This window comes from Lynx rufus, unplaced genomic scaffold, assembly GCF_022079265.1.
Source record: "Lynx rufus isolate CCGP_SWC_20201006 ecotype Redwood Valley unplaced genomic scaffold, mLynRuf1.p SCAF_4, whole genome shotgun sequence".
In the NCBI taxonomy this organism is placed as follows: Eukaryota; Metazoa; Chordata; class Mammalia; order Carnivora; family Felidae; genus Lynx; species Lynx rufus.
In genome coordinates, this window is record NW_025814856.1 from 21,733,836 (window position 1) to 21,760,481 (window position 26,646).

The 26,646-nt window shown below is 50.0% G+C and overlaps 2 protein-coding genes across 3 annotated transcripts in view; one reads left to right on the forward strand and one right to left on the reverse strand.

Annotated features, from left to right (window-relative positions):
- The window catches only part of CHDH (choline dehydrogenase), a 35,870-nt gene extending 28,629 nt beyond the window's left edge, over positions 1-7,241 (reverse strand). For both annotated transcript variants that reach the window (XM_047096707.1, XM_047096706.1), the window contains exon 1: positions 7,160-7,241. The gene's annotated coding sequence lies outside the window, so the exon portion shown is untranslated. The remainder of the gene's footprint in view (positions 1-7,159) is intronic.
- A 4,820-nt stretch (positions 7,242-12,061) lies between these two features.
- On the forward strand, positions 12,062-26,646 carry IL17RB (interleukin 17 receptor B). The gene is made up of 11 exons (XM_047096116.1): positions 12,062-12,121; positions 14,134-14,158; positions 14,902-15,042; positions 16,917-17,044; positions 17,497-17,623; positions 19,502-19,549; positions 21,164-21,306; positions 21,685-21,753; positions 22,791-22,890; positions 23,548-23,646; positions 24,804-26,646. The coding sequence occupies exons 1-11, from the start codon at positions 12,062-12,064 to the stop codon at positions 25,349-25,351; spliced, it is 1,488 nt and encodes a 495-aa protein (XP_046952072.1). The 3' UTR covers positions 25,352-26,646.

Consider the following 26,646-nt stretch of genomic DNA (forward strand, 5'->3'; position numbering starts at 1 on the left):
TAGAAGCCAGGCATTGACTTCTCCTCTCCAGCTATGAAAGTCCCAGACGGCGTCTTCTTTCAGTGTAAGACCATTATATCTACACTGAAAATCTGGTTAGCATAGCCACCTTCATCAATTAGCTTAGCTAGACCTTCCAAAGAATTTGCTGCAGCTTCTACATCAGCACTTGCTGCTTCACCTTGTATTTTTATGTTAGGGAGACAGCTTCCTTCCTTAAACCTCGTGACCAAATCTCTGCTAGCTTCCAACTGTTCTGCAGCTTCCTCACCTCTCTCAGCCTTCACAGCATTGAAGACAGTTACAGCCTTACTCGGATTAGGCTTCAGTTTAAGGGAATGTTGTGGCTGGTTCGATCTTCTTTTAAAAAAAAAAAAAATTTTTTTTCTTACATTTATTTTTGAGAGAGAAAAAGAGAGAGAGACAGAGCACAAGTGGGGGAGGGCAGAGACAAAGGAGACACAGAATTCAAAGCAGGCTCCAGGCTCTGAGCTGTCAGCACAGAGCCCAATGCGGGGCTCAAACTCACAAACCGCGAGATCATGACCTGAGCCGAAGTCGGACACTTAACCGACTGAGCCACCCAGGCGCCCCATGGTTCGGTCTTCTATCCAGACCACTCAAACTTTCTCCATATCAGCAATAAGGCTGTTCTGCTTTCTTATCTTTGGTGTGTTCACTGAAGTACCACTTTAAAAAAAAAAAAAGAAAGTTTTAATTTATTTTAGAGAGAGAGGGCACACATGAGAAGGGGAGAGGGGCAGAGGGAGGAAGAGAGAGAAAGAGAGAGAATCCCAAGCAGTCTCTGTGCTGTGAGTGTGGAGCCCAAAGAAGGGCTCGATGCCACGACCCTGGGATCATGACCTGAGTCAAAATCAAGAGTCAGATGCTCAACGAACCGAGTCACCCAGGTGCCCCTAAAGTAGCACTTTTAATTTCCTTCAAGGACTTTCTTTGCATTTACAGCTTGGCTAACTGTTTAACTCAAGAGGCCTACCTTTGGGCCTGTCTCAGCTTTCAACATGCCTCCTTCACTAAGCTTAATCATTTCTAGCTTCTGATTTAAATTGAGAGATGAGACTCTTCCTTTCATTTGAACACTTGGAGGCCATTGTAGGCTTGTTAATTGGCCTTGGTTCAATATTGTTTCGTCTCAGGGAATAGGAAGAAGCAAGAAGAGGGAGAGAGACAGGGAAGGGCAGATCGGTGGAGCAGACAGGACACGTAAGATTTACAAATCAAGTTCACCATCTTCTGCAGGGATGGTTCGTGGCACTCCGGAACAATTACAACAGCAACATCAAAGATCACTGATCACACATCACCATAGCATGACAATAAAGTTTGAAATAGTGCAAGAATTACCAAAATGTGACAGAGACATGAGGTGGGCAAATTCTGTTGAAAAAATGGTGCCAACAGACTTGCTTGATGCAGGGTTGTCACAAACTTGCATTTGTGAAAAACCCAGATCTACACAGCACCTTAAAGCAAAGTGCAATAAATCAAGGCATGCCCGTACTCTTTAGCGGGTACAGAACTTCTGTGTGGGGTGAGGAATGTTTTGGAAATGGATAGCAGTGATAGTTGTACAACATTGTGAACGTACTTAATGCCACTGAATTGTACACTTAAAAATGGTTAAAGTGGTGATTTTTATGTTATGTATATTTTGCCATAATAAAAAAAAACTGCAAAAAACTCTCCCCTATCACATGCAATACAATTCTGGAGGTTGAGTGACTCAAACCTAGGACTGAGGAAAGTATAAAGAAATCCAGGATACTGTCTCTGAGTAGGGTATACCCAGGTGTTTCCACTTGCACCCGCCATGTTTTGATCTTTAATCTCGGTGACAGACACAGTATGTTGGTGTAGCTCCATTGAACGTCTGAAATAATTAATAGTCAAAGTCGACGGGATTAGGAAGCAACGTGGCAGCTTTACCAGGAGGCACCAAGCTTATTGTGGAGAAGTGAAGACAGATCCCTTATTCTTGGGGTGATGCCCGGTCACTGACTCTCCTTGACCCCAGTCACTCCAAACCCCACTTCCTACCACAGCTCTGGCTCCAACACCCCCCTCCACATGCTCCACCATGGAGGGACCTTTAATTGCTCTCAAAGTTCTGGGCCTGGCCTTCAACTAGGCACACATCTCTCCAGCCTCTGGGCAGGGTAGACTAAACTGGGGCTTATCTGTCTGGTCCCCACCTCTGCTGAAGTTGGGAAAGTCCCTCCGGCGCCTCTGCCTCCCTCCCCCACCGCAACCCAGGATCTGCTGAATAATGGAGACAGGAGAGCTCAGGGCACTTGCCCCTCTCACTTCCCCTTCTCAGGATGCATGTGGTTCAGCTCTCCACCTCATACCATGGCCAGGGGTGGGGCTGGGCTTTCCTCTTCTCTCCAGGCAGGCTTAGTGCCCTTTGCCCCAGGCAGGCTCCTACCTCAGAGCAACATTTCCCTGCTCCTGAGATGCATCCAACAGGGGCTGGCTCCCCGCTCCCCTCAGGAGGCAGGCCTTGGGCTGGGGGAAGCAGTGGAGTCAATCAGGCTCCTGGCTCACAGTGTTGGAAGGTGACTGGCCCTACAACATGCTCACCGTGCGCAAGGGAGTAAGGGGGTGGAGGGAGTGGGGTTGAAGAGGGAGGGCCCACTACCAAAAGGGAACTCCTTGAGGCCGGGGACCCCCTAACCCCTAGTGCAGTGTCCTCTCAGGCTTCCAGACTGGGTGGGTGGACAGACCAACAGGAGCTCCCTGGCATGGACGGTGTGGGAAGTGAGGGCTGGAGTGGGGGTGGAGGTAAGGAGCCAGAGAAAGCCAGGATAGCGTGTGATCATTTGAGGGTGTGTGTGTGTTTGGGGGGTGGGTGGGGAGTCCTATCATGGGTGGGGTAGCATCCAAGGCTTCCTTCTGAGTCTGGATGCCTCTACCCCTGACCTGCTCTGTTTCATGGGACCGACCTTGGCTCTGTCTAGGGCCCTGTCTGGCCACTCCTGTGACTCTGAGCAGCAGAGGAAGGGGCAAGCAGAGACTTCTACCCTTCTTGGCTCCCGGTCCAGGGGAGAAGACCCTCATGCCACACTCGTCTTCCTGGGGCAGTCGCACCAAGCCACCCCTTCCATCCATCTTGGAGCTGGGCACCTGGTCCCTGAGGCACTTCTGTCTGGGAAGCAAGGCTTTGGTCAGTTCAGGCCCCAACCCCCAATGCCAGCAATGGACACAGCGGATGGGTCAGGCACAGAGATGACATTCAATGAGGGCCAACAAATGTAGGGGCCACCTCACCCTATTAAGTATCACTATCCAATGAGGTTCTCAACCTTCTAGGCTGGGCTTTGTGTGGGTAAAATGAATAGTGCTCTGAATCTGCCTTTGTCTGACCATGAGGCTCCATTAAGCCATGGAACCAGAGTTATAATTATACTAGTAATAATAGGGGTGCTTCACATGGGTCACCATGCACATTGAATCCCCCAGAGACATGGATGGGGATGGAGCATGGGGAGGGGGTCTTCTCCTTCTCCATCATCATCATCATCATTATCATCAAGTCACATTACAGAAATGGACAGAAGCCTGAGGGATGGAGCCCCTGGCCTGTTTCAAGCTGGAGGCCAGGACCCATCCCACCACAGGCCTGAGCAACAAAACCACATCACAGGAGCCAAAAAGTCATGGTCAGCACATGGAAAGGGTGCAAGGCACCATGTGTCCACACCAGGGCTCTGGAGGCCAAGAAGTGGTGAAGGATCAGCTTTCCTGCAGCTTGACAAAGCCTTCCCAATGGCACAACCATCTAACTGCCCAGCCCTGTGGCAGGCTGAGGTAAGTGCAGGGTCATGGCCTAGGGTAGGAATCTTGGTCAGAGATGAGACCTGGCTGAGAGGTGAAGGTCTAGTAAATAACCCTGGGGCGCTGTCTCCTCCCACGGGACCCTCACTACCACCTCTAACCCAGGCCATCCATGCTCCCCAAGATGGTGGAATTAGCTTCCTCCGGGCCTCCTGGCTCCTCTTGTCCCAACAGCCCTGCCTAGTCTGCCCCCTGCCCACTCTATCACCTTCCACCCCACCATGAGCCTTGCTGTCTGCGTTCCAGGTGCATGACCACCCTCCCTTCCTCACACCCAGGGCCTCTGCATGTGCTACACCTCTTTCCAAATATGTGGCCCCACATCCTTTCTCCTGGGCCACTCTTTGCCTTCCCTCAGGCCCCACTCAGCCATTAATTCCTCTGGGAAACCTTCCTGGGCCACTGGCCACATCCACGTGGGACTTCTTGTACCACACTTACTGGGATCTCAACAAACTAAGAGTGAGATGAGCTGTCCAAGGCCCATCCCCTGAGACAAGGGCTCTGCAGCCTCACCCCCTGCAACACTGGCCTGGGGCTGGCATTCTGGAATGCTGGCTGGCCGGACACCTAAGGAGGATGGGCCTACCTGCAGCCTACAACGCCCTGAGCCTGGGCAGTACGAAACACGGCCACTGAACTCATGCATCTGTGCCAGAGTGGACAGAGGGGGTCACGGAATGTTCTGTGTCCTGACGTGGTGGTGCTCCCCCGGGGGATATACAGATCAAAATTCACCACTGGTACACTTTACTCTATGTATGCTGTAGCTTAATTTTGTAAAAATTATAACAAGAAGACATTTCCTCCAAAAGTCAAGTTCTTCTTCCTAGAAATCTCATCTGCCACATATTGGTGCACAATCAACAAATAAATCAGAAATCCTCTTCTCACTTCTTCAAATGGCTCATCATTTGCTGCTTTAGACAGGACCCCAGGCTGCCTGGACAGAACCCACCTGCCCCGGGAACCCCCTGGTACAGCAGCTGTGGCAGGACATAGAGCAGGACAGAGGCTGGTTGGGATGTGCCTCAAGCTGCCAGGAAAGCCCCCCGATGGGAGCCTCCGTGCCTGAGGCCACACCAAAGGCCGGGCTTTTGTCCCCAGCTCTGCCAGGACCTGCTACATGACCTAGGCCCAGGGTTTCCTGCTGTTCCTTAGTAAACACTTGCTGTGTGACTAGTATATAAAAATATATTCACGGGGCACCTGGGTGGCTCAGTCGGTTGGGTGTCTGAATTCTGCTCAGGTCATGATCTCATGGTTCATGAGTTCAAGCCCTGCATCGGGCTCTGTGCTGACAGCTCTGTGCTTCGGATTCTGTGTCTCCCTCTCTCTCTGCTCCTCCCCTGCTCACTCTCTGTCTCTTTCTCTCTCTCTCTCTCTCTCTCTCTCTCTCAAAAATAAATTTAGAAAAAAAAAATATAATTCACTTCATGGGGCGCCTGGGTGGCTCAGTCAGTTGAACGTCCAACTTTGGCTCAGGTCATAATCTCACAGTTCGTGGGTGCGAGCCCAACACCCGGCTCTGTACTGGCAGCTCGGAGCCTGGAGCCTGCTTCGGATTCTGTGTCTCCTTTTCTCTCTCTGCCCCTCCCCAGCTCGTGCTCTCTCTTTCTCTCTCTCAAAAATAAATAAACTCAAAAACGATTTTTTTTTTTAATAAATAAAAATACGTTCACTTCAGGAGAGGAGACAGACGTGGAAACAGGCACAGAGGGACAGTGACTTCTCTTACAAGAGCTGGGGCCAGTATTGCTGAATCTGTCCACCCCACAGACACCTGCCTGGATCAGGCTCCATCATCTCCCCCTGGGACCCTCCTAATGGTTCCTAGCGGCGTCTGTGCTACCAGGACCCCCACTCCACACCACCTTACAATCTGCTCCCCACACGGTGGCTGAAGGTCAGCTTGGGCCTCACCAAAGTAACTCCACACAAAGGAAACAAGACGACGAACAACTCCTTTGGGTCCAGAGAGGGGTCTGAAGGGAAGAACACAACACTGCTTACCGTAGAGGCCGCTTTGAGGCAATTGAGGCGTGGAATGTGGAAAGGGCCACAGTAACCCCCTGGCTGAATACTGACAGACTCATAAGGTGACCCACCTCGAGATATCTATAGGCCCTAATTAACCAATGGGCTATTTACAACCAGGAAGTTACCAAAAAGGAGAATTCCATATGTCGCCATACCTCCTCTCTTCCCCCTTTAAAAAGAGCCCCCACCCACCGCCTCCTGGCAGACAGTCTCTCCTCTGCTGTCCTGCCCTGCCGCTCCCTTGTGGTGTATTCAATAAACTTCTATCTCCTTTGTTCTGCCTCAGGTGAAGGCCAAGCCACCAGCTTCTGATCATCACCCCAGATTTGGGGGGCCCTCAACCAATCAGGAGAGACACCGCACCCACAAAATACCCTTGCCAAAAAATTCAAATGCAAATCTGCTCAGACCCACCAATTCGGAGGAAAGTCACAGGAGCATAGGAAAGGACACCCAGAGGGCCCATCAACAGAACCCAGGTTAAGGGAAGCTCCATAGATTTCTTTGACAAGAGATTCAAGTGAAAAATAAGACAGAAAGTGACGGAAGGAAATCTATGGAATAACGTGTGGATCTTCCTTAGACCCTGGAAATGTGAACACTGGCTGGATTTTTGAGGAGGTTAAGAAGGGCGTCACTGCTTGTCAGATGTGACAATGGCCCTGTGGTTATGTTGTTTAAAATGACTCTCTCAGAAATACATACTAAGAAATAGAAGAAATAGGATTTGGGATTTGCTTTAAAACAACCCAGGGTGTCATGAGGGGGTGGACAAAATAGGATCACAGCTGCTTTGTGATGGACACGTGGGGCTCAGCAAAGGCTCCTGGCTAATTTTGCTGCAAATTTTCCATAAAGAAAAGGGTGTTGTTGTTGTTGTTGTCTGTTTTAAATCTCAAATATCGCCACCAAAGGAGTGAGAGAAAGAAAGTAGGGTAGGCCGGAGAACCCCTCCAGGCAGGGGGCCAGGTCTAGGCTGGAGGGTCCCCAACCATTCCACTGCAAATGCGTTCACATTCTGTGCTCTGTGCAGTTTTCAAGTCTCAGTTAAAAAACACCCACCTCGGGCACCTGGGACTTCAGCACAAGTCATGATCTCACTGTGAGTTCAAGCCTCGGGTGGGTGGGCTCTGCGATGACAGCCAGAACCCATTTGGATCCTGTGTCCCCCCCTGTCTCTCCGCCCCTCCCCCTGCTCACTTGCACGCATGCTCTCTCTCTCTCTCTCTCAAAAATAAATAAACATTAAAAAAAAACAACCCACCTCACACCCAGATATGGCAGGATTCAGGGCCACCAGTGCCAGCATACACACTGTTGTGGATTGTCCTGGAAAGAGAAGAAAGTCAAAGCTGAGAAACTTCTACAGCAATGTCACACAGTTACTATGTCTGCTGGGTGTCGTCCTTAAGATAATGGCTTTAAAAAGTGAAGGGGGGCGTGGCTCAGTCCGCTCAGGTCATGATCCCACCCTTTGTGAGTTTGAGCCCCGCGTCCAGCTCTGTGCTGACAGCTCGGAGCCTGGAACCTGCTTTGGATTCTGTGTCCCCCTCTCTCTCTGCCCCTCCCCTGCTGGCACTCTGTCCCTCTGTCTCTCAAAACTGAATAAAAGTTAAAAATTTTTTTAAGAAAATAAAATAAAAAGTAAAGGGAGCTGGTTGTCAAGATCCTTGGGTTGCAGCCCCAATGCCGTCACCACTCATGGTTTATTTAGCACCTCTGGGCCTCAGTTTCCTCATCCATAAAATGGGAACAGAGCCACCTCTTCTGTAGGTTTGATAGGAGAACAAAAGGAACTCAGAGCCAAAAACACCCTTCAAAGAATGAGAAGTGTTAAGCCAAACCACGTGGAGATTTTGTCACACTCCCAGTGTGGCCTTGGGCCTGTCCCTGCCCTACTCCCTGCATAGCCTCACTCACTCTGTTTCCACCTCCATCAAGTGCAACCACGGCCAAACACAGTATTACTGATAATAGATTAACTAAAGTATCATTGATCAAAAAAATAGATCACCAACCCTCCTGTGTGTGCCTGATACCTCCAGGAACCCTCCCTCCAGTCCTTTGGGGCCCACTTCATCACCCTATGTACAGCTGGGGCTCTGGGAGAACAGCGGTCCCTGCCCCCTTTGTGTTCAGACTTGCTTTCAGGTCCCAGCATGGCAACACACGCAAACACTAATGCAAGTACATGTGGGCTGCAACTTCACAGGGTTTTGTCCCAGAACAGGCAGAAGTCATATTAACGTGGAGTTCACCGCCTGGCCCCATCTGCGTTCTTTCCTGGGCTGGCCCCTCCACGCCACGGCAGCAGAGCAGACAACAGCAGTCCTGTGGCCCTGCTGGGAAGAGTGGGTGCGGGCCTCAGTGAGGCTTCACGTCCCTGGCTCAAAGCAGGCATTACCCTTGACCCTGCAAAGCCCAACGAGCTGGAGGAGAACACGGGTGGGAGGAGTACCGAGGACACAGGCGCTCCCACTAGACCCAAGCCCCAGCTGGGGTGGGCCGCTGAGGCCCTGAGAAGCAGCCAGAACCGGCTTGCTCTGCATGAGACAATGAGTCCACTGTTACTGGCCGGGACCTTGATTAATATTTGCAAAAGGAGCAAAGTGGAAAATTCCACCTGGGCGGAGGCAGGGCCCAGGGGAAGTGTCAACAACCTCAATGGCCTTGTTCTCCCCGGGATGGACCAGGCAGAGAAACAAAGGCCCGATAAAGGATACAGAACCTGAGAGTGTCAATGCACTTGGATCCAAAGGAATTTCCTTATTTGGGTCAGGGAGGCATTAATTTTTTTGTCATCCTGACTTTCCTGCCCCTAAACTGACACAACACCTTGAAATCCTTCAACTCTCTTTCTCTCTCTGTAGTCTCCCAATAGCCCTGCCAGACTAGCAGAGCTGATGCTGGCCCCATGTTACAGATAGGGAAACTGAGACTCCAACACAATGAGAGCTTCGCCCAAGCCAGCAGCTGGTGAGTAGCACATCCAGGCAAACCCTGGTGTCTCAACTGCCAGCGGTGGCACAGAGCCTGTTCCAGGGAGTCTGGGGTCAGGTGTCACAGGGACTAGACAGGGTGGACTTCTGGGCTCCAGCAGAGGCCCCGACCTTCACTCCACCAGAGGAGGAAGAGGAGAAAGAGGAAGAAGCCCAAAACAGCTCTCCCGGGTAGGCAGGTGTGAGCACCACCATGGGGGGAAGGTGCGCATAATTGATTCATTCAAGCATTTAACAGTGCCTCCTAAATACCGGGAGGCCAAGGCCACTGTGGATGCGAAGGTGCACTGCGTGGTGGCCCTTTGAGAAACCCAGACCTGGCAGAATTCAGGACTGAAGGGGGAAGGTCCAAGTATCTCCAAAGGCTGCTTCCCTCACAGGCTCAAGTCACCTCACTGAGCCACTTCACGGTCTCATCTGCCCCATTTTACAGAAAAGGAAACTGAGGCCTTGAGAAGGGCAGCGACATGCCACAGGTCACAGAGAGAGAGGAAGCTAAGACACCTGGATACTTAGTGGCCCTGCCTCCAGTTTATAAAGCTACAATGTTATTGGGCTTAGGTATTCAAACCAATGGTGTCCCTTCCAATGGGCCCCTCGAAGGCTGTATGCTTACCAACAAGGACCTCTCATGAAGAACACTTTTTGGAATGACCTTCCGAGCCAGCATGGACCCCCCCCCCCCCCGTTCACCCCCCAAGCAGGCACAGCTTGCTTGCCTACAGAGAACACCAGCGGTGGCTACAAGTCCTTCCCCTCCACGCCCATCCCGCAGTCCTGTCTACAGAGCTGGTCATGGGCATCATCACCATCCCAGAGCCCCAGAGGGCCAGGGCGCTGTCAGCGCTGTGCCCACACTCCACGCTGCTCAGCGTCCCTCCTTCCACCCCTGCTACCACATGCTCAGTGACGTCCACACCACACTCACCTCCCCCTTCACTCATCAGCTCCTGCCCCTGGAGAAAAAACCTTCGACCCTCCTTTTCTTAAAACCACCCCCACCCCACTCCCATCTCTGAATGCATTTCCTCCCATGTCCATTTCATCCCCTCTTGTCAAAGCCACCCCTGACTGCGAGTGACGCACCCTGACCTCTCCGCCCCATTTGATCCCCCGGGGCTGCTCCCTCATCCCGGGTTTTTTTCACCCCCTATAAATGTCCTACTCATAAATCCTATCTCCAGGCCTCAGCTCTGCATCCCTGCTCGTTCCCACACCTCTCGCACTCATGGTCCCAACACACAGCTGTAAAGCCAGCATAGCTCGGAGCCTGGCCCACAACGGGGACTCACCTGTTCATTGAGGGAATGCATATTGGTTAGCAGCCACCTTCTCGCTGGTCTCAGAGGGGCTGGCCCCCCATTGCCCTGCACAGTCACCCAAGTGGCCTTTCTAAAGCTTAAACTGACCACTGCCTAAACCTCGGCTGTTGTTGTTCCTTGGCACCCGGGGACAAAGTTCACGATCTCCACCGGGCCTAGGGGCCTGTCTCCAACTGCAATTTCACAGCAGGGCAGGCACACATGCCCTTGAACATGCACTCACCACATTCATCCCCAGAGAGCGCCCATCAGCCAGTACCTGTGTGTCATTCACCTTTGCACCCCAGGACTGGCACCCTGCAGGTGTTTGCTGAGAAGACAGACAACTATCAGAGCTGTAAAAGGTCTCAAGGACCACATAGGTCAAAGAAACTCAGAGAGGTTGAGTAAGGGGCCCAGAGTGACCCAGCCCCAGGCAGTGATGAGGCAACAATCTCCCGTCAGTCAATTCTCCAGGGTCAGGAACCAGACCAATCCTCTGGAAACGTCACATGGAGCCCCACATGTACGCATGCCAGAGCTCTAGCTGACCTTGAGACTGAGCTCCAGTCCATGTAGCCCAAAATCTGTACCCAGCAAGTGAGCCAGGCCTGGCACATAGTAGGACCTCAGCAAAACCAGCTGCTTGATAAAGTCAACCTCTCACCAGCTGACAATTCCCTCCATAAGTTTCAGGGCCGTCTCTAGGCCTTCATCTCTTCATCTGTAGGAAGGCCGCTAACATGGCCTGCAAGTTTCAGTGGCCTGGAGTTGGTCAACCTAACTTGGTCCTTTGCAAACAGGGGACTGCAGCAGCCCAGATCTAAGCTCTGAGATCCACTGTTAGCCCAACTAATTTTTTGTTAACCTGTTCCCAAATCACTGTGTCTCAAAGGATGGTTCCAGCCAGCCGCAGGCGGCAGAATTACCAAAAGAGGGCTTGTAAAAGCAGAGCCCAGTGGGTGCCCAGGGGTCAGAACAAGTGTCTGAGGGCCGGCCGGGGATTTGCATTTAAGGCGGCGCGTGATTCTTGCGAACAGCGAAATCCTGACAGCGTCCAACGCTTCCGCCTTCGGACACCCAAGTGTTACTTTCAGACCTCGTTTTGTTTGGCAGTAAACACACCAGGTTTCCATTACTCTAACAACACACAACTTAGTTCCTCAGAAGTACTAGCTGCCGCGAAGAACTCAGCGAGGTTCGGCTGCCCGCGTCCCACCCTTTTGTCTCGGGGAGGGGGGGAGGAAGGGGCGCCGGTGCGGAAGGTGGGGCTCCTGCCTCGGCGTCCAGCCCGGGTCCCCCCGACTCACCCACTCCCGGCCCGAGGCCGCCCGGGGCTCCGGTCTGCGGCCAGGGCCGTGCGGGTCGGGGCGCGCCCCATGCTACTCACCCTCGGCAGCTGGGGCCCGGGGCGGGGCGGGGGGGGGGGGCTGCGGCGGAGCGGCGGCGGCGGCGTCAGGGCCCTCGCCCCGCTACCCTGTAACTGGCGGCGCCGGCGCACCGCGCGCTCTCCGCGGCCTGGAGGGGAACGACGGGCGGGCGGTTCGGACCGGGTCTGCGGGCTGGCCCGAGCGCGCGTGTGCAATCCTGCACTTGGCTCACTGCTCCCACGTGTGCACGGGGTCCGGAGCGCGCCGGGACCGCCGGTGCTCTGCCCACCAGGCGCCCCGAGGCTCTGGGACGCGGCCCATCCCCGCGAGCCCCGGCAGGCGGGCCCCGGCGCTCCTACGTTGCCACCCAGAGAGGGGTCCGCCCTCGGCGCGGGCGGCGGGGCCGGGGCGGCGCTGCGGGAGGCGGGGCCCCGAGGGATGGCCCCGGGCGCCGAGATAAGAGTGCGGCCGGCCGGGGGCTGACGGGGGTTCCGCGATGTCGCTAGCGCTGCTGAGTCTGGCCGCGCTGTGCTGGGGATTGGTGTCCACGGAGCCGGTAAGCCTCCGCCCGCGCCCCTTTCCCGCGTTCCCTCCCTGGAGCCCCGACCCTGACGGCGTCCGACGCCCCATCTCATGCTTGTTCTCCGAGGGCCCCCTGGAAGGGGCACACATGCGCCCTCTGGGTCAGCCCGACACGCCGTCCTGGGCTTCAGGCTCGAGTCAGGGGCGTCGGAATCAGAGGGCCCCGGGCTCAAATGCCAGCCGGTGTTCTGGATTCGGTCATTTATGCTCACTGAGGCTCGGTGTCTTCATCTGTAGAAGGAAGATTCACTTGGGTCTAGTGAGGAACAGCGACAGGGCTTGCAAGGCAGCAGCAAAGAGCCTGGCACATGGTAGGCACTCAATATTGTTAATTGTTACGCTTGCAGTTGAGGTCTGCCCACTTTTGGGTACAAGAACTGCTTCTCGGGGCGCCTGGGTGGCTCAGTCGGTGAAGCATCCGGCTTCGGCTCAGGTCATGGTCTCGGGATTCGTGGGTTCGAGCCCCGCGTCCTGCTCTGTGATGCTAGCTAGCTCAGAGCCTGGAGCCTGCTTCAGATTCTGTCAGTCTGTCTGTCTGTCTGTCTGTCTCTCTCTCTCTCTCTCTCTCTGCCCCTCCCATACTTATAGAGAATATTCTCTCTCTTTCTCTCACTCTCTCAAAAATAAATAAATAAACGTTAAAAAACAAAACAAAACAAAAAAACCCTGCTTCTCCATTACTGCTTGCCCTTTTTTGCCATGTTGATTGATGCTGTGCTAGGGTACCATGACCCGGAGCTAGTAATCTGTTGAACTCTGGCTGGTTTCCTTTTCTCCCCAGTGCCTCGAAGGATTGAGGGAATCTTTTGGGTCACTAGTGAAGAAAAATCTTATGAAACAGCATTTGAAACTATATCCCTGCTCTCTTAGCATAGAGCGTAAAACATGGTGGTTACTTGTTCATGATTATGGAAAGATGAACCCCGATCATGTGCCCTGGTGCCTCCAGCTACTCTCCTTGTTGCTTTGCTTCTTCCTAAAATTTGTCTCACCAGCCCTTTGACAAGAACTCAGCTCCCACTATGGTGTCTTATTTGTTTAAAAAAATGTCTGATATTACTTGGAGTTCAGCTTTAAAAAGACAAAGATGAGGGACTAACAATTTCACCCAAACCCATATTACTCAAACCATCGAAAGTCTTACCTTCTGTGTTACAAGATGTTTGGAAATGTACAGGCTGAGAGGGATCAGACTCTAGAGCTGGTCGACTTTTATTCTATAGGGTCTTGTCACTGGAACTTGCTGCTGCCTGAAAGTTAAATATTTTAGATCCAGTATTTTCTTCCAAAACAAAAGTATTGATTATTTGTTTCTTAAAATGACATGAGCCATTAACCCTAAAGGATTTAGTACTGGCCTTTTTGGGCACTAATGATCAAGAGTTTTTAAAAACTCTTTTCAAAAGATAACATGATGAAATCACAACTGCTTTTTGATTTTATGAATAGCTAGCTCAGGTGAGTCTTTTTGTATTTTAAAGGAATATTTTAAAGGAGGAGGAATATTTTAAAGACACTGGGACAGCACCTTGGATTGCATTCATAACTTTCTTCCATTTATCTTCTTGACACAGCTAGTCCTTAACCTGGAGAGAATCAATAGATTCTCTGGATGGTCCTCAAAATCTACACTTGAACATTAGAGTGGGAAGGGGTCTTCATGATGGTCCAGATCACCCCTGCTTATAGCAGGGAAAGGGGGTGAGGCGCAGAGAGGAGTGGAGACCCAACTCTAGTTTTTAAGTGTGGCGATGAGCAGGCTTGAGGCTCTAAGTATATTGATAGCTAATCTAAGGTCTATCGTAGCCTACGATGGGCCAGCTTAGTCTCCCCTAAACTGAAGTGGAACCAGCCCAACTTTTCTCTGAAAGTTTGCCACTCGTATATACATTTTAAGAAAAATATGGTGTTTTGTCTAATTTGGCAAATGAAGGCTTATGGTTTGCTGACATTCAACACAATACTTTGTTTCTTTCTCTCTTGCAGACCATTCAGTGTGGCTCTGAACCTGGTAGGTGTGCTAGGGAATGGGTATTTGGGGCTTTATACTGACAGAACAGTGGACTTTTAGAGGGCCCAAATCCAGACAGTGGGTCACTGGAGACCAGGGAGAGGGTGAAACATTGCTTTGTTAGCCAACGTGGATGAAGCCTCTACCCAGCAAGGCAGAGCTCCCAGTGTTTCAGATGGGCTGGCTTCCTGGCCAGTAAGAGGGGCACAGGCAGGGCCGGAATCCCCGTTCATGGTGGAAAGTGAAGCCTGCCGCTCTGGGAGATCAAGTGCTGTGATAAGGAGGTCACTTACAGTGGAGAACAGGAAGCAGCTGTCTTAGAAAAGGAGGAGTGTTTGAGATGGTAGCCTTTGAAGAATGAGTGGGCTCCCGCCCAAGAATTGTGGATGGAAAAAGGTGAGCTGGAGGAGGGTTGGGGCCACCAGTGATTAGGAAGTGGGAGTTGTGTGGGCCAGCTGGCTGGAGTCCAGGCTGATACATGAGGGACAAGCATGTCAAATTTGCTAAATACATCCTTAAGTGCACAGGCGCATGGGGTGGTCCCAAGTGCCCTGTGGGGTGGGGCCAGAAGGTTACCAATCTCCTTGGCCATAAATCAGCCAGCACTAAGAGATGTGTGCTGCCTTAGCAGGAAGAAGAGATGAATAGGGAGTGAAGGATGGATCGGGGTGGGCCACTCAGAGGAGATGGCGTTGGGTAGGGCCAGGGAGGAGAGCCTCTTAGGCAGTTTTGCCTCTTCCCAGGACCGTCTCCAGAGTGGATGGTCCAACACACTCTGACCCCAGGAGACTTGAGGGACCTCCGAGTGGAACCTGTTAGAAGCAGAGTTGCAATGGAGGACTATTCAATTTTGATGAATGTGAGCTGGGTACTCCGGGCAGATGGTAAGTCTGCATCAAGCAATAAAATATCTACTAAAGCAGAAAAGTGCAGATTGTGTGACCCATTAATTCCACCGCTGGCAGGAACCAAACAGAATACTGTAAATACATAAGTGCACCAAAAGCCACATACTGTGGTCCCCCCTTATCTGTGGGTTTACTTTCCATGGTTTCAGTTACTCACGGTCAACCAGAGGCTGGAAGCAGACGGTCCTCCTTCTGACGTATCTTCAGAAGGTCCATAATAGCTTAATGCTATGTCAGCACCAACCACATTCACCTTGCTTCACCTCATCACATAGAAGATGGACGAGCACAGCACAATATTTTCAGATAGAGATCACATTCACATACTTTTATTACAGTCTGTTGTTATAATTGTTCTATTTTATTATCAACTATTGTTAATCTCTTGCTGTGCCTGATTTATAAATTAAACTTTATCATAGGTATGTGTGTATAAGAAAAAAAATGTAGATAGGGTTCAGTACTCTCCACAGTTGTAGGCATCCACTGGGGGTCTTGGAACATATCCCCTGTGAGTAAGGGGGTGGGGTGCTGCTGTACTAGATTATTCTTGGTAGCATTATTCATAACAGCCAAAAAATGGAATGCATCAAATGCCTGACAGTAGAATTGGAATCACAGAACCAACCCGATGCAGCAATGAGTATGATGATCTGTCACTAAACACAGTATGGATGAATGAATCTCACAAACATAAGACACCAGATTCCAGAGTCCACATCCACATCTGAATGCAAAACTAAGTGGTTGGAAGCCACAGTAGTGGTTCTTCTTGGGTAGGGAGCAACTGACAGCACGAAGGGCATTCCTGGTGTGTTTCTCAGCCTGGGTACTGGCTACGTGAGTGTGACAACCCATCATGTGGTCTACTTACGATCTGTGTACTCTTTGGTTTGTTATATCTTGTGGAAGAAAACAGAGTAAGTGCAGAGATGATTTCCCTCCCCCCCCCCCCCGCCCCAGCCCCCAACCACCACCAAGTTTAGGAAAAGTGCTGGCTCAGGTACATTTCTGTTTCCCAAATGGCACCATGAAAGTCCTGGCATTTCCCCCAAGGCAGCTTGCAAGTTCTTTCAATGAACCAATCCTGGGGGCCTAAAGCCCATGTCTCTGCTTTCCACCCGCTCAATTCAGTTCAATTCCATCAAGTCAGGAATTCAGGAGTGCCAGGCACAGAGAGGTGAGGCGGCCACAGTTCCCACCCAGTAGGGCTCTCAGAGGATGGGGGGAGGCAAGCAGAGGGGCACAGGCTCAGTGTCAGGGGGTCCCAGAAGGAGCTGTGCTCCATCTGAATGGGGTGGAGGCAGCGGGGAGCTGGCGAGGGTCTTCAGGGAGCACTGTAACTAGGTGGTGCAGTGAGGCAGTGGCCCTACACCAAGTACAGAGTGAGCATTTGCATTTGTTAGCTGTTATTACAGGAGAGCTTGGCCTTGAAGGAGTGGTCAGCCTTCCAGGCAGGGAATAGGGTGAGGGAGGGGCAGTCAGAACAGCCTGGTTTGATGGTGACACTCTGAGGGGCCTGTTCCTCTTAAAAGACACCCACGGTAGTGCAGAGCCAGAGTCCCCTTTGCAGGATCCTGTGAAATTGAGGCTTACTGGTGAGGAGGAAAGAGCTTGGGTTTTGGAGTTAAATCCATATCTGCCACTGATGAGCTTTGTAAGCTTAGGCAGTGCTCCCTGAAATCCCCCAAGCCTCACTCACCCTATCTGTAAACAGAGGACAGCAAAGGTGCCTACCTTACAGGACTGTTGTGAATATGAACTGGGATAAGGCATGTAAACCCTCCAGCACCAAGCTGGCCGCATAGTAGGTGCTAAATCAACAGCTGCCTTCTTGCCTGTCTCTGCAGCCAGCATCCGCTTGTTGAAGGCCACCAAGATCTGCGTGACAGGCAAGAGTAACCTCCAGTCCTACAGCTGCGTGAGGTGCAATTACACAGAAGCCTTCCAGACTCAGACCAGACCCTCTGGCGGCAGAGTGAGCGCGCTGAGGCACTTCGGCTAATTGTCGTTAAAGCTCGCCCCTTTGCTTGGGGGGCAGACGTGATGTGCAGTACACACAGGCTGCTGAGCGGCCACAGCTTGGAGCCTGGAGTAGGATGCCTGGGTTCAAATCCTATTTTTGGCCACTTCTGGGCTGTGTGCTGTGGGCAAGTCAGCATCTCTGGGCCTCAGTTTCCCCATCCACAAAGTGAGGGGAGCTGAACTTAAATTATATCCTGGCTCTAAAAGTTTACACTTCTCTGATTCTGTGACTTACACTGGCAAATGGTGTGAGCTCTGTTCCCGTAGTAGACATCAGCTGGAGACAGAAGTTTCAGCAGTAGGTAGAAGAATGCAATTATAAATGGAAAGGGCAGCACACAAAGGCACTACATTTCTGCGTTGCAGTGCTTTGGGAATTCAGGGGTTCTTTGCTTTGCCTTGCAGTGGACGTTTTCCTACGTAGGTTTTCCTGTGGAGCTGAACACAGTCTACTTCATTGGGGCCCACAATATCCCCAATGCAAATATGAATGAAGACAGCCCCTCCATGTCTGTGAATTTCACCTCACCAGGTAACTCCCTCACTCCTCTGTCATCCTCTGTCTTGCAGGGATGCTTGCTGTCTGGTGTGTGGTTTGGCACAGAGAGGCTGGGGTGCCTCGACAAGGCATTTGGCTTCGCCGAGTCTGGTTTCCTCGTGAGACACAGTAGTGACTATGCCTCACTCACAGAGTGGGGGAGAGGAGGAAGTCAGATAAAAAGTAGGGAAAAGCCTGTTCCTGTGTGTCAGGCACCAGCTGAGCACCTGACGTGCATCCTGTCACCAAAGCTTCCAACAGCCCTGAGGTTGTTGGATAGATGAAGACATTGAGAGCTTAAGTGACTTGCCCTGGGTTACACACACAGGAAGAGTGAAGCTGACGTCCCAACCCTGGGCCTTCTTGATCAGTGACTTTAACCATCTGCCACTAATGCAGAATGTTGTGTGTATAATGTGGGCTCCAGTGTCGGCTGGCTTCCTCACTGGCTGTGGTGTTTGAGGAGTGGCTGGGTCTCTGAGGACACATGGACCCCAGTTGGCCCCCGGGGCTGTCAGTGAAATGCAGGTGGCACTGGGTTGAACGCTGGGTTATTTCCCCTATGTTACAGCACACAACCAGCCCTCCAGTATCATACCTTCAGGGTCACACACGGGGCTGCCGCGCGGATGAGACAGGATCATGTGTCATGTGTAGAGGGGTCAGCATGGTACCCGGCTACAGCGGTTCCCATGCCACCCTCACCTAGGATGGGTCACCTGTTCTGTACTCCACTCCTGTCCTCTGCCCCTGGCAAGGTGTCCAAGCCAAATGGGGTAATTTCTGATTCCTTGCTGTTCTTTGAGAGTGTGGTCCAGGGTGTTCTTTTTGCCCCACAACTTACTACATAGTAGTTTCCAGCTTTCTTGATGCGATCAAAACCCATTTTAAAAAACATAAATGTCTTATTTTGGAGTAATTTTAGCTTTACAGAAAAGTTGCAAAGATAATACAAAGAACTGTGTGGATGTCCAAAGGATCCCCATATAGCTCTCAGGCAGTTTCCCCGATCATTCATTCACCTTTGATGTCACCGTGGTACGTTTATCAAAGCTAAGAAACCAACATGGGTACATCCCTATTAACTAAACTCCAGACTTTATTTGGATGTCACGTGCTTTTCCATGAATGCCCTCTTTCTGTGCCAGTCCCATTTAGTCCTCGTGTCCCTCGGTCTCCTCTGGTAACAGGTTTGAGTCTTCCTTTGTTCTTCAGGACCTTGACAATCTAGGGTGCCGGCCAGGCATCCTGCAGAACGTCCCCTGGTCTGGGTTTGTCTGATATTTGTCTCCTGATTAGATTGGGGGTGTGAGTTTTTGGAGAGACAATGCAGAGGTCAAGTGTCCTTGTCCTCGCTTCCTATCAGGGGCGGGTGACATACACACCACGTCACTGGTCATGTTCACCATCATCACTTGGTTAAGTGGTACCTGCCAGGCATCTCCCTTGTAAATCTACTGATTTTCCATTTCTCTACTATGACTTTTTTAAAAAAGCAAATGACTAAATGTCCCCCTATTCTGGGGTGGGGGTGTGGGGTGGATTGAGTTCCACTTCCTGGAAGAGGCGGTATTTACATATATTATCAAACCTTTTCAAAGGTTCAAGTCTTCTCCCGGGGATCATAGATACTATTCTGATAAAGGTTGTATTTAAATTAGACTCTGGTTATCACTTCGTGGGTAGTCTTCTGTTTAACCACCAAATGCCAAATGTTAGCACCCCATTTAAATTTGCTATCTTACCTCACATCTTGAGTATTCTGGCAGTTTGTTACAAGTGTGGTAAGCATGTGTGCATGTGTGCTTGCTGGCGAGGGAGTGGAGCAGAGATCCCTTTTTCTAACGTAAAAACTTCCATTCAAATCTCCAGGCTGCCTAGACCACATAATGAAATACCAAAAAAAGTGCATCAAGGCAGGTAAGTAAATACATGTTTGCTTTTGTCATTAGAGGAACCTGGAGCCAGCACAACCCAATCCATCTTCCATGAAGAAACTGAGGCCCAGAGCAGGGGAGTTCTGTGTCCAAGTTGCACGGAGAGGGCTGATCCCTGGCCAACACTCCTGGCCAGCACTGTACCGACTCAGTCAAGCAGCCTGTCCAGAGAAGGACCCATTCTGAGCAGGTTTAGGTAGTGAGCCAACAGTCACAGAAAAACACCCGCTGTACAAACTGCACTTACAGTGGTGCTGATTGGAGGCCCTTCCTGACTGGAGGGGAATCTGTAAGTCCTTCCACTGACCTCTGGCCCTGGGGGCCCAATGAACCTTCCATTTGGATTAGCAAGCATTCGAGGTGGGAGTGTTAGCTAAAGTAATGACCTCAAAGCATATTCTCAACTTGTGTCTTCACTGGAGTTCACCTCTCACAGGCTAGACTATTAGAACCTGCCTCTACCCTTGGAGTTTTTTTTTTTTTTTTTTTTTCAACGTTTATTTATTTTTGGGACAGAGAGAGACAGAGCATGAACGGGGGAGGGGCAGAGAGAGAGGGAGACACAGAATCGGAAACAGGCTCCAGGCTCCGAGCCATCAGCCCAGAGCCTGACGCGGGGCTCGAACTCACGGACCGCGAGATCGTGACCTGGCTGAAGTCGGACGCTTAACCGACTGCGCCACCCAGGCGCCCCTACCCTTGGAGTTTTGAAATAAGTATCTTGAGGATAATCAGTCCTAAGTGTCCGATTTCCAAGGATTTTACAAGGGTGCTTGTAAATTTCTGGGTAATACAGTCTTATGATGCTAATGAGGCTAGTGGCACATGAGGGAACCAATCCCCATCTTTTAGGCACCCCCAACCCAGCGGGCATCCCTGTGCACCCCATCAGACTGAACTGCACACAGACTCCTTCGTGGAAGGCAGACTTGGAGCTTTATGCTTCCTTTCTTGCCTCCCACCAAAAGAGATCTGGACTGTGGAGGGCACAGTGGGTGTGGGGAGCTCTGAGGGCCTTCCATCAGTCCTAGACCCCCCCCCCCCTCCAAAGACGGTTCTGAGCTAGCGCCTGACATGCTCTCCCCCGTGGGGAAAACACCACACACTCCCATCTCTTCTGTTCCTGGAAATTAACCTGGTACTGATTTGCAAGTCCCCAAAATCAAACAACTGACTTTGTCTCACTGAGTAGGCCTGTCAGGGTATCCACTCGCTCTATAACCTTAAACATGTCTTCTGGCCTGGGGCTCCTCCTCCCCATCCTGGAAAGGAAAAAATGCTGACCTCAACCCTTAACTCAAAATGGATGTTGAGAATTGAAGGGAGTAGTAGAACCCCATCTGTGCCTCCAACACCACCCCCCGCCCCCAGCCCAGGGAAGCTATCTCAGCAAAGTGGTGACATGGGGCCCCTAAACTTTCTTGGGCAGCAGGTACTTTGCGATGCTGGGAGCAAGGACTAGTAAAAGGTACACTGTGCAGAGAGCCCTTGGATGCACGCATGCCAGAGAACTTAGATTTGTTTTGGCCAAGCCCTTTGGGAGACTTAAATGAGGAGCAGTTTGCAACACCGTCCATGTGATTCTCTCTGGACTCAGGAAGTCTGTGGGATCCCAACGTCACTGCCTGTAAGAAGAACACGACGGTGGTGGAAGTGAATTTTACAACCAGCCCCCTTGGAAACAAATACATGGCTCTCATCCAAAATCGCATTGTAATCGGGTTTTCTAACGTGCTGGAGGTACCTCTTCCCTTCGTTTCCTAACACCACCCCCAGCCTTGCTCACCTTGCTGACGAGGAAAATGCAGGTCCCCTAGGATTCCCTGGACAGGCTCTCCATTATAACGGCACAGGCGGGTGGGTCCCTGATCTAGGTGTGCGGGGCTGTTTTGACTCATTTAACAAATGAACACAAGTCCCTGGGAACATCCCTGCAACTGTCCCTGGGAATCTAAAACCAACCAGAGGTAGACGTATCCGAAGTAGGAAATGAATGCTTATTCACGCAGAGTCTGAGGAGTTGAGTCAGTTTGGGAAGAGCAGTCTTTTCACTGGCAATCTTGGTTCTCACTCCCCTGGCTCATGATTCTCCATGCTGTCTCATTCAATCTGCCCCAGAACAAACCCCCAACGCGAACTTCTGTGGTGATCCCGGTGACTGGGGAGAGTGAAGGTGCTATGGTCCAGGTAAGGCTCACCGAGCCGCCTGCGAGGGCAGGGGCGCTGGGGGACTGGCTGCTGCTGCACAGGCCACCGGTCACGGGCGCTGATGAGCTCCCACCCCCGGTTCGCTTCTGCCGGCTGCCTGCACTAAGCGACAAGTGGGGAACCCTTGCCTCATTCGTTATGGAGGCAAAGGTGGAAGCAAACCTTCGGGCCATGATCCCTTTTGCTTTTATTAGTGGCTATTGACTTTCCGTTTTAGTCACAGAGCCTCAGAGAACTTCCGAGACAGGAGTACCATTTAATTTTCCCAAGTTTCGGTTTTAACTGCAAAATGAAGCAACAAAGGATTTAAAATCAGAAGGTTTGGGTTTCGAGCAGCGTATGAACTTTGAAGGGCAGCTGCCTGTCCTCTCGGCGTGAGTCTAGTTAGCTGGAAAACAGGAAGCTGGCCCGGGCAGATGCTCTCAGGTCTCTTTCAGCTCCGAGTTTATGATGTGGGGACATGGAGGGTCATAGAGGGACACAGCCACACCCAAGGCATAAGGAGCTTTTGTTTTTCATTCCCTGGAACACAAAGGTAGCACTCAGGCACGCCAGAGGGAGCAGATACCTGTCTGCATATTGTGACTGCATCCCTTTTCCAGGGAACCAGACTTTCCTAGTCCCGGAGGATATATCTGTCAATAGGAGCTCTACTGCTCCGGGTTGTTTTCTTTTTTTTAGAGGAAATATTTGTATATGTATTAGGCTGTGACCTAACCCTTTTAGATAAGGAAGCCAACATGTTAGCAACATGTACAAAGTTTACATTCACAATTCAGGAGTCAGGTGTTTGGTCTCAGGTTGCTGGTTTGGATTTTAGGGCTTTGTTATGGAAGTGTGACCAAGGCAAAAAATGTGTTTTGGTTTTTTTTTTCACCCTATTACAATGCTGGGGTGGGGGTGTGGTTCAAACCAGGAGAGAAAGGGGGGAGACATTTTGGTGGGAGTAGGCATTATGCTGAGCTTCTGCTCTGAAGCATGATGCAAGCTTCCCAAGCCTCTTGTTTTTCCCTCAGCTGACTCCGTATTTCCATACTTGTGGCAATGACTGCATCCGACGCAAAGGAACAGTTGTGCTTTGCCCACAGACTGGCATCTCCTTCCCGCTGGATGGTCGTAAGTGCCCAGCCATTTGTGCAGGGTGATCAGAGAGGTGCAGGGTGATCAGAGAGGTTCAGGGCCTGAGAGGCCCAGCAGCACTACCCCATTCAATATGGGCCAGGGTGGGCATGCACCTGCAGGAGGGTGCAGGAGCCCCTGCTGTGTACATGGTGAGGGGCTGGGGTGCAGGGGAAGATGTCCACGCCGCCGTGCCAGAGGCCCTGACAGCTGATCGGGAATGGAGGCTTCATTTGCGAATCTACCACGAGATCCTTTATGAAACAGGATGCACACAAGAAGGGGGAAAAATAAACAGCGCAGAATGGATAGGAACGCAGCGTTAATAGGAACCTAAACTTCGGGGCGCCTGGGTGGCTCAGTCGGTTAAGTGTCCGACTTCGGCTCAGGTCATGATCTCGTGGTTCATGAGTTCGAGCCCCGCGTCGGGCTCTGTGCTGACAGCTCGGAGCCTGGAGCCTGCTTCCGATTCTGTGTCTCCCTCTCTCTCTGACCCTCCCCCCATTCATGCTCTGTCTCTGTCTCAAAAATAAATAAATGTTAAAAAAAAAAAAATCTAAACTTCTACAGAGTATAGAGTAAAAATCTTGTTTACAAATAGGAGATAAATTTGGCTTTGTTTTGCTGAAAGTGAATCAACTTTGTTTTCTCCAGGAAGAAGCATGATGGGTGGCTGGCAGCCTTTCCTCCTCCCAGCCCTGCTGGGGGCCACAGCATTGCTGGCGGCTGGGATCTACGTAATATGGAGGCACAGTAAGTGTTATGATTAGTTCTTTAAAGAAACCTGAATGAGGAAATAACAGTGAATTTTTTAAAAGATTCCTCCAGAAGCAGTTACATTTTGGCATCAAGGCAAGAGCACTGATGTAATGCCCTAGAACTCTCCAAAAATACTGATAATGATGACTTAGTCACAACCACCAAGGCAAAGCAGGGATGGGGACCTCTCGATCCGGTGACTACCACCGGTTTCATTTTTACCATTGGGGCACCTATAAGCACTGCAATGGGCACAAGACAGCGAATAGCGAATTGCATTTTTGCCTGTAACAGGTACTCCAAGCTAGTTCCTACTTTTTAAAAATAATTGTCCCATAGCATAAGAACAATACTCACTTGAATTCGTGTACCTCAGGGTCCTTGCCAACTCTTTAAACATCAAGAACTTAAATACAGAAGTCAGAGTATTTATACAGATACACGTGAGAAGGAAGCCCACTGCTTCTCCTTTTACCGTATGAGTCCTTTGTGATGTTGTGGACAGAACAAGATTAATCTCATAACCTAAGTAAGAAAGCCATGTGGAACCCTGACCTTGGGAATACTTCTATTCAGGGGATATGATCTGGCCTGTATTAGTTATAGTACTTTCATATGTAGTTTCTGTTCTGTAGCACGTACAGAATTCCAGTCAAGTTCCAGCTGAAATGGGGTACCAGTTAACCTAACACAACCAGACAAAGACTACCATTTGCAGGCATCAGATGGATCAATTACTGAGTTGACTTAATTCAAAATGTGATGTGAAAGGCACAGGTCAGGTAGCCCTGCTTATATAGGACACTATGTAATACTGGTTAGAACCACCCACCTAAAACAAAGTACCTCCAACCTAAACAGTTTCTGTGACTTCATTTGAAAAGATATGGGTTAAGAAGACTGACGTAGTGATGGGGACTTGAAAATACATCATTTAGAGCATCTTTAAGGTTGTGTTGAGCATCAGTGTGTTTCAGGTGGTATGTTCAAAAGGAACATTGAGGGGGTATTTTCCTTGCTGGCAGTAACAACGTCCCTGGTGCTCAGCCAATATTCCCTCGCTGGGGTTCATTTACTAGTGGTGGTTCAGATTAGAGTGACGGCCTGCTGTGTGCCGTTCCTAGCTAATAAACGCTCTCTTCCCCCCACAGAAAGGATCAAGAAGGCCTCCTTCCCTACTGCCACCCTCCTGGCCCCCATTAAGGTTCTTGTGGTTTACCCATCTGAAATATGCTTCCATCACACAGTCTGTCACTTCACTGAATTTCTTCAAAACCACTGCAGAAGCGAGGTTATTCTTGAAGAGTGGCAGAAAAAGAAAATAGCGGAGATGGGTCCAGTGCAGTGGCTTACCACTCAGAAGAAAGCAGTGGATAAAATCATTTTCCTACTTTCCAATGACGTCAACACCATGTGTGATAGTACCTGTGACAAAAGTGAGGGCAGCCCCCATGAGAACTCCCAAGACCTGTTCCCCCTTGCCTTCAACCTCTTCTGCAGCGATCTGAGAAACCAGACTCCCCTTCGCAAATACATGGTGGTCTATTTTAGAGAGGCAGATACCAAAGACGAGTACAGTGCGCTCAGTGTCTGCCCCAAGTACCGCCTCATGAAGGATGCTCCTGCTTTCTGTACAGAACTTCTCCGTGCCGAGCAGCACATGTCAGCAGGAAAGAGGCTGACAGCCTGTTCCATGTAGGCCACCCAGGAGAAGTGAGGGGCCCTGAAGCCTTCCTACTCCTCCACATTATAGGGGGAAAGCATCTCAGGATTCTAAAGTTTCTGTATGGACTACGTGCAGGGAGGATTTTACATACACCTGCTTTATTTAGCAATAGGAATATAGGGAGGATTCATAACTAAATACATATGCCTTAGCTTAATCAAAACTTTCATGCCAATAAAACTGTTATAAATACTAAGTACTGTAGCATTAACTAAAGGACAGAAACTAAATTTATAATTATAAAGCTAAATCAAAATCAAGGAGAGTAATAATGCAAAATTATAACCATTTTGATAATGCAGTGATAAAGCATCTTCCAGCCAAACATCCAATCTTGAACAGTCCATGCACTGCACTGTAGGTAAAACTTTACTTCTGTAACCTTCTAAACTTAATGAGTTATCAAATTTAAGAAGCCTTCACTAATTCACTCAAGCAACTTCATAGGTGAAAAACCCTCTATTACATACAAAAACTATTTTAAAAAAACAGAATAGGGAATAACGAGCTGAACTCATCTCTGCTGGCCAGATAACATAGCATACAGGTAACTGCTCATACTATTTGGCACTTGTATAGGACCTCTCTGAACTAATTCATGACCCGTCTGATTCTTGTTCAGGTGACTTTTAACATGGACACCAATATACATTACTTGCAGAACTCCTATCAACTTTTGCCCAAAGTTACCTATTAGAGGTCACGTCAAGAGTTCAGTTTCTTGGTTATTATGTTAACTTTTCATGTTCAAAACACAAATTGTTCCTGCTCTTTAGAAAGTTAGCCCTCTTGAAGTAGTCTTTTATAAATCAGTTATAATGGTTTAAATTACCATAGAGCTCCATGACATAGAAATGTATGGTATTTTAAGTCTTCCAACTTCTTTCTCTAAAAGCATCTTTTTAATGCAGAGGTTACCAAGGGGCTATATATATTATTTATATTTATATTATGCCCATTTTTCTAAGATTGCTGGTCTTTCACACATCCAATCCTGTATCTGCTCTAGAACGTGGCTCAGTTTCAGGTGGATGACTGTTAAAATATATTCGTGAAGTGTCAAAACTATCCTTAAAGGGCCATGCCACCCCTTCTAATACATGTCTTATGGATAAAATAGAAACCAAAATAAGGAAGCACAGAGTGAAAACTCACCATGTTCAGCTCCCCAAGCAGATACTTAGTAATGGCTGAGACAATATGTTTAATGTGGTTAAGCTCACTTGTCATGATCTGTTTTCATGGTGCTTAATAAAGTGCTGGTAAAA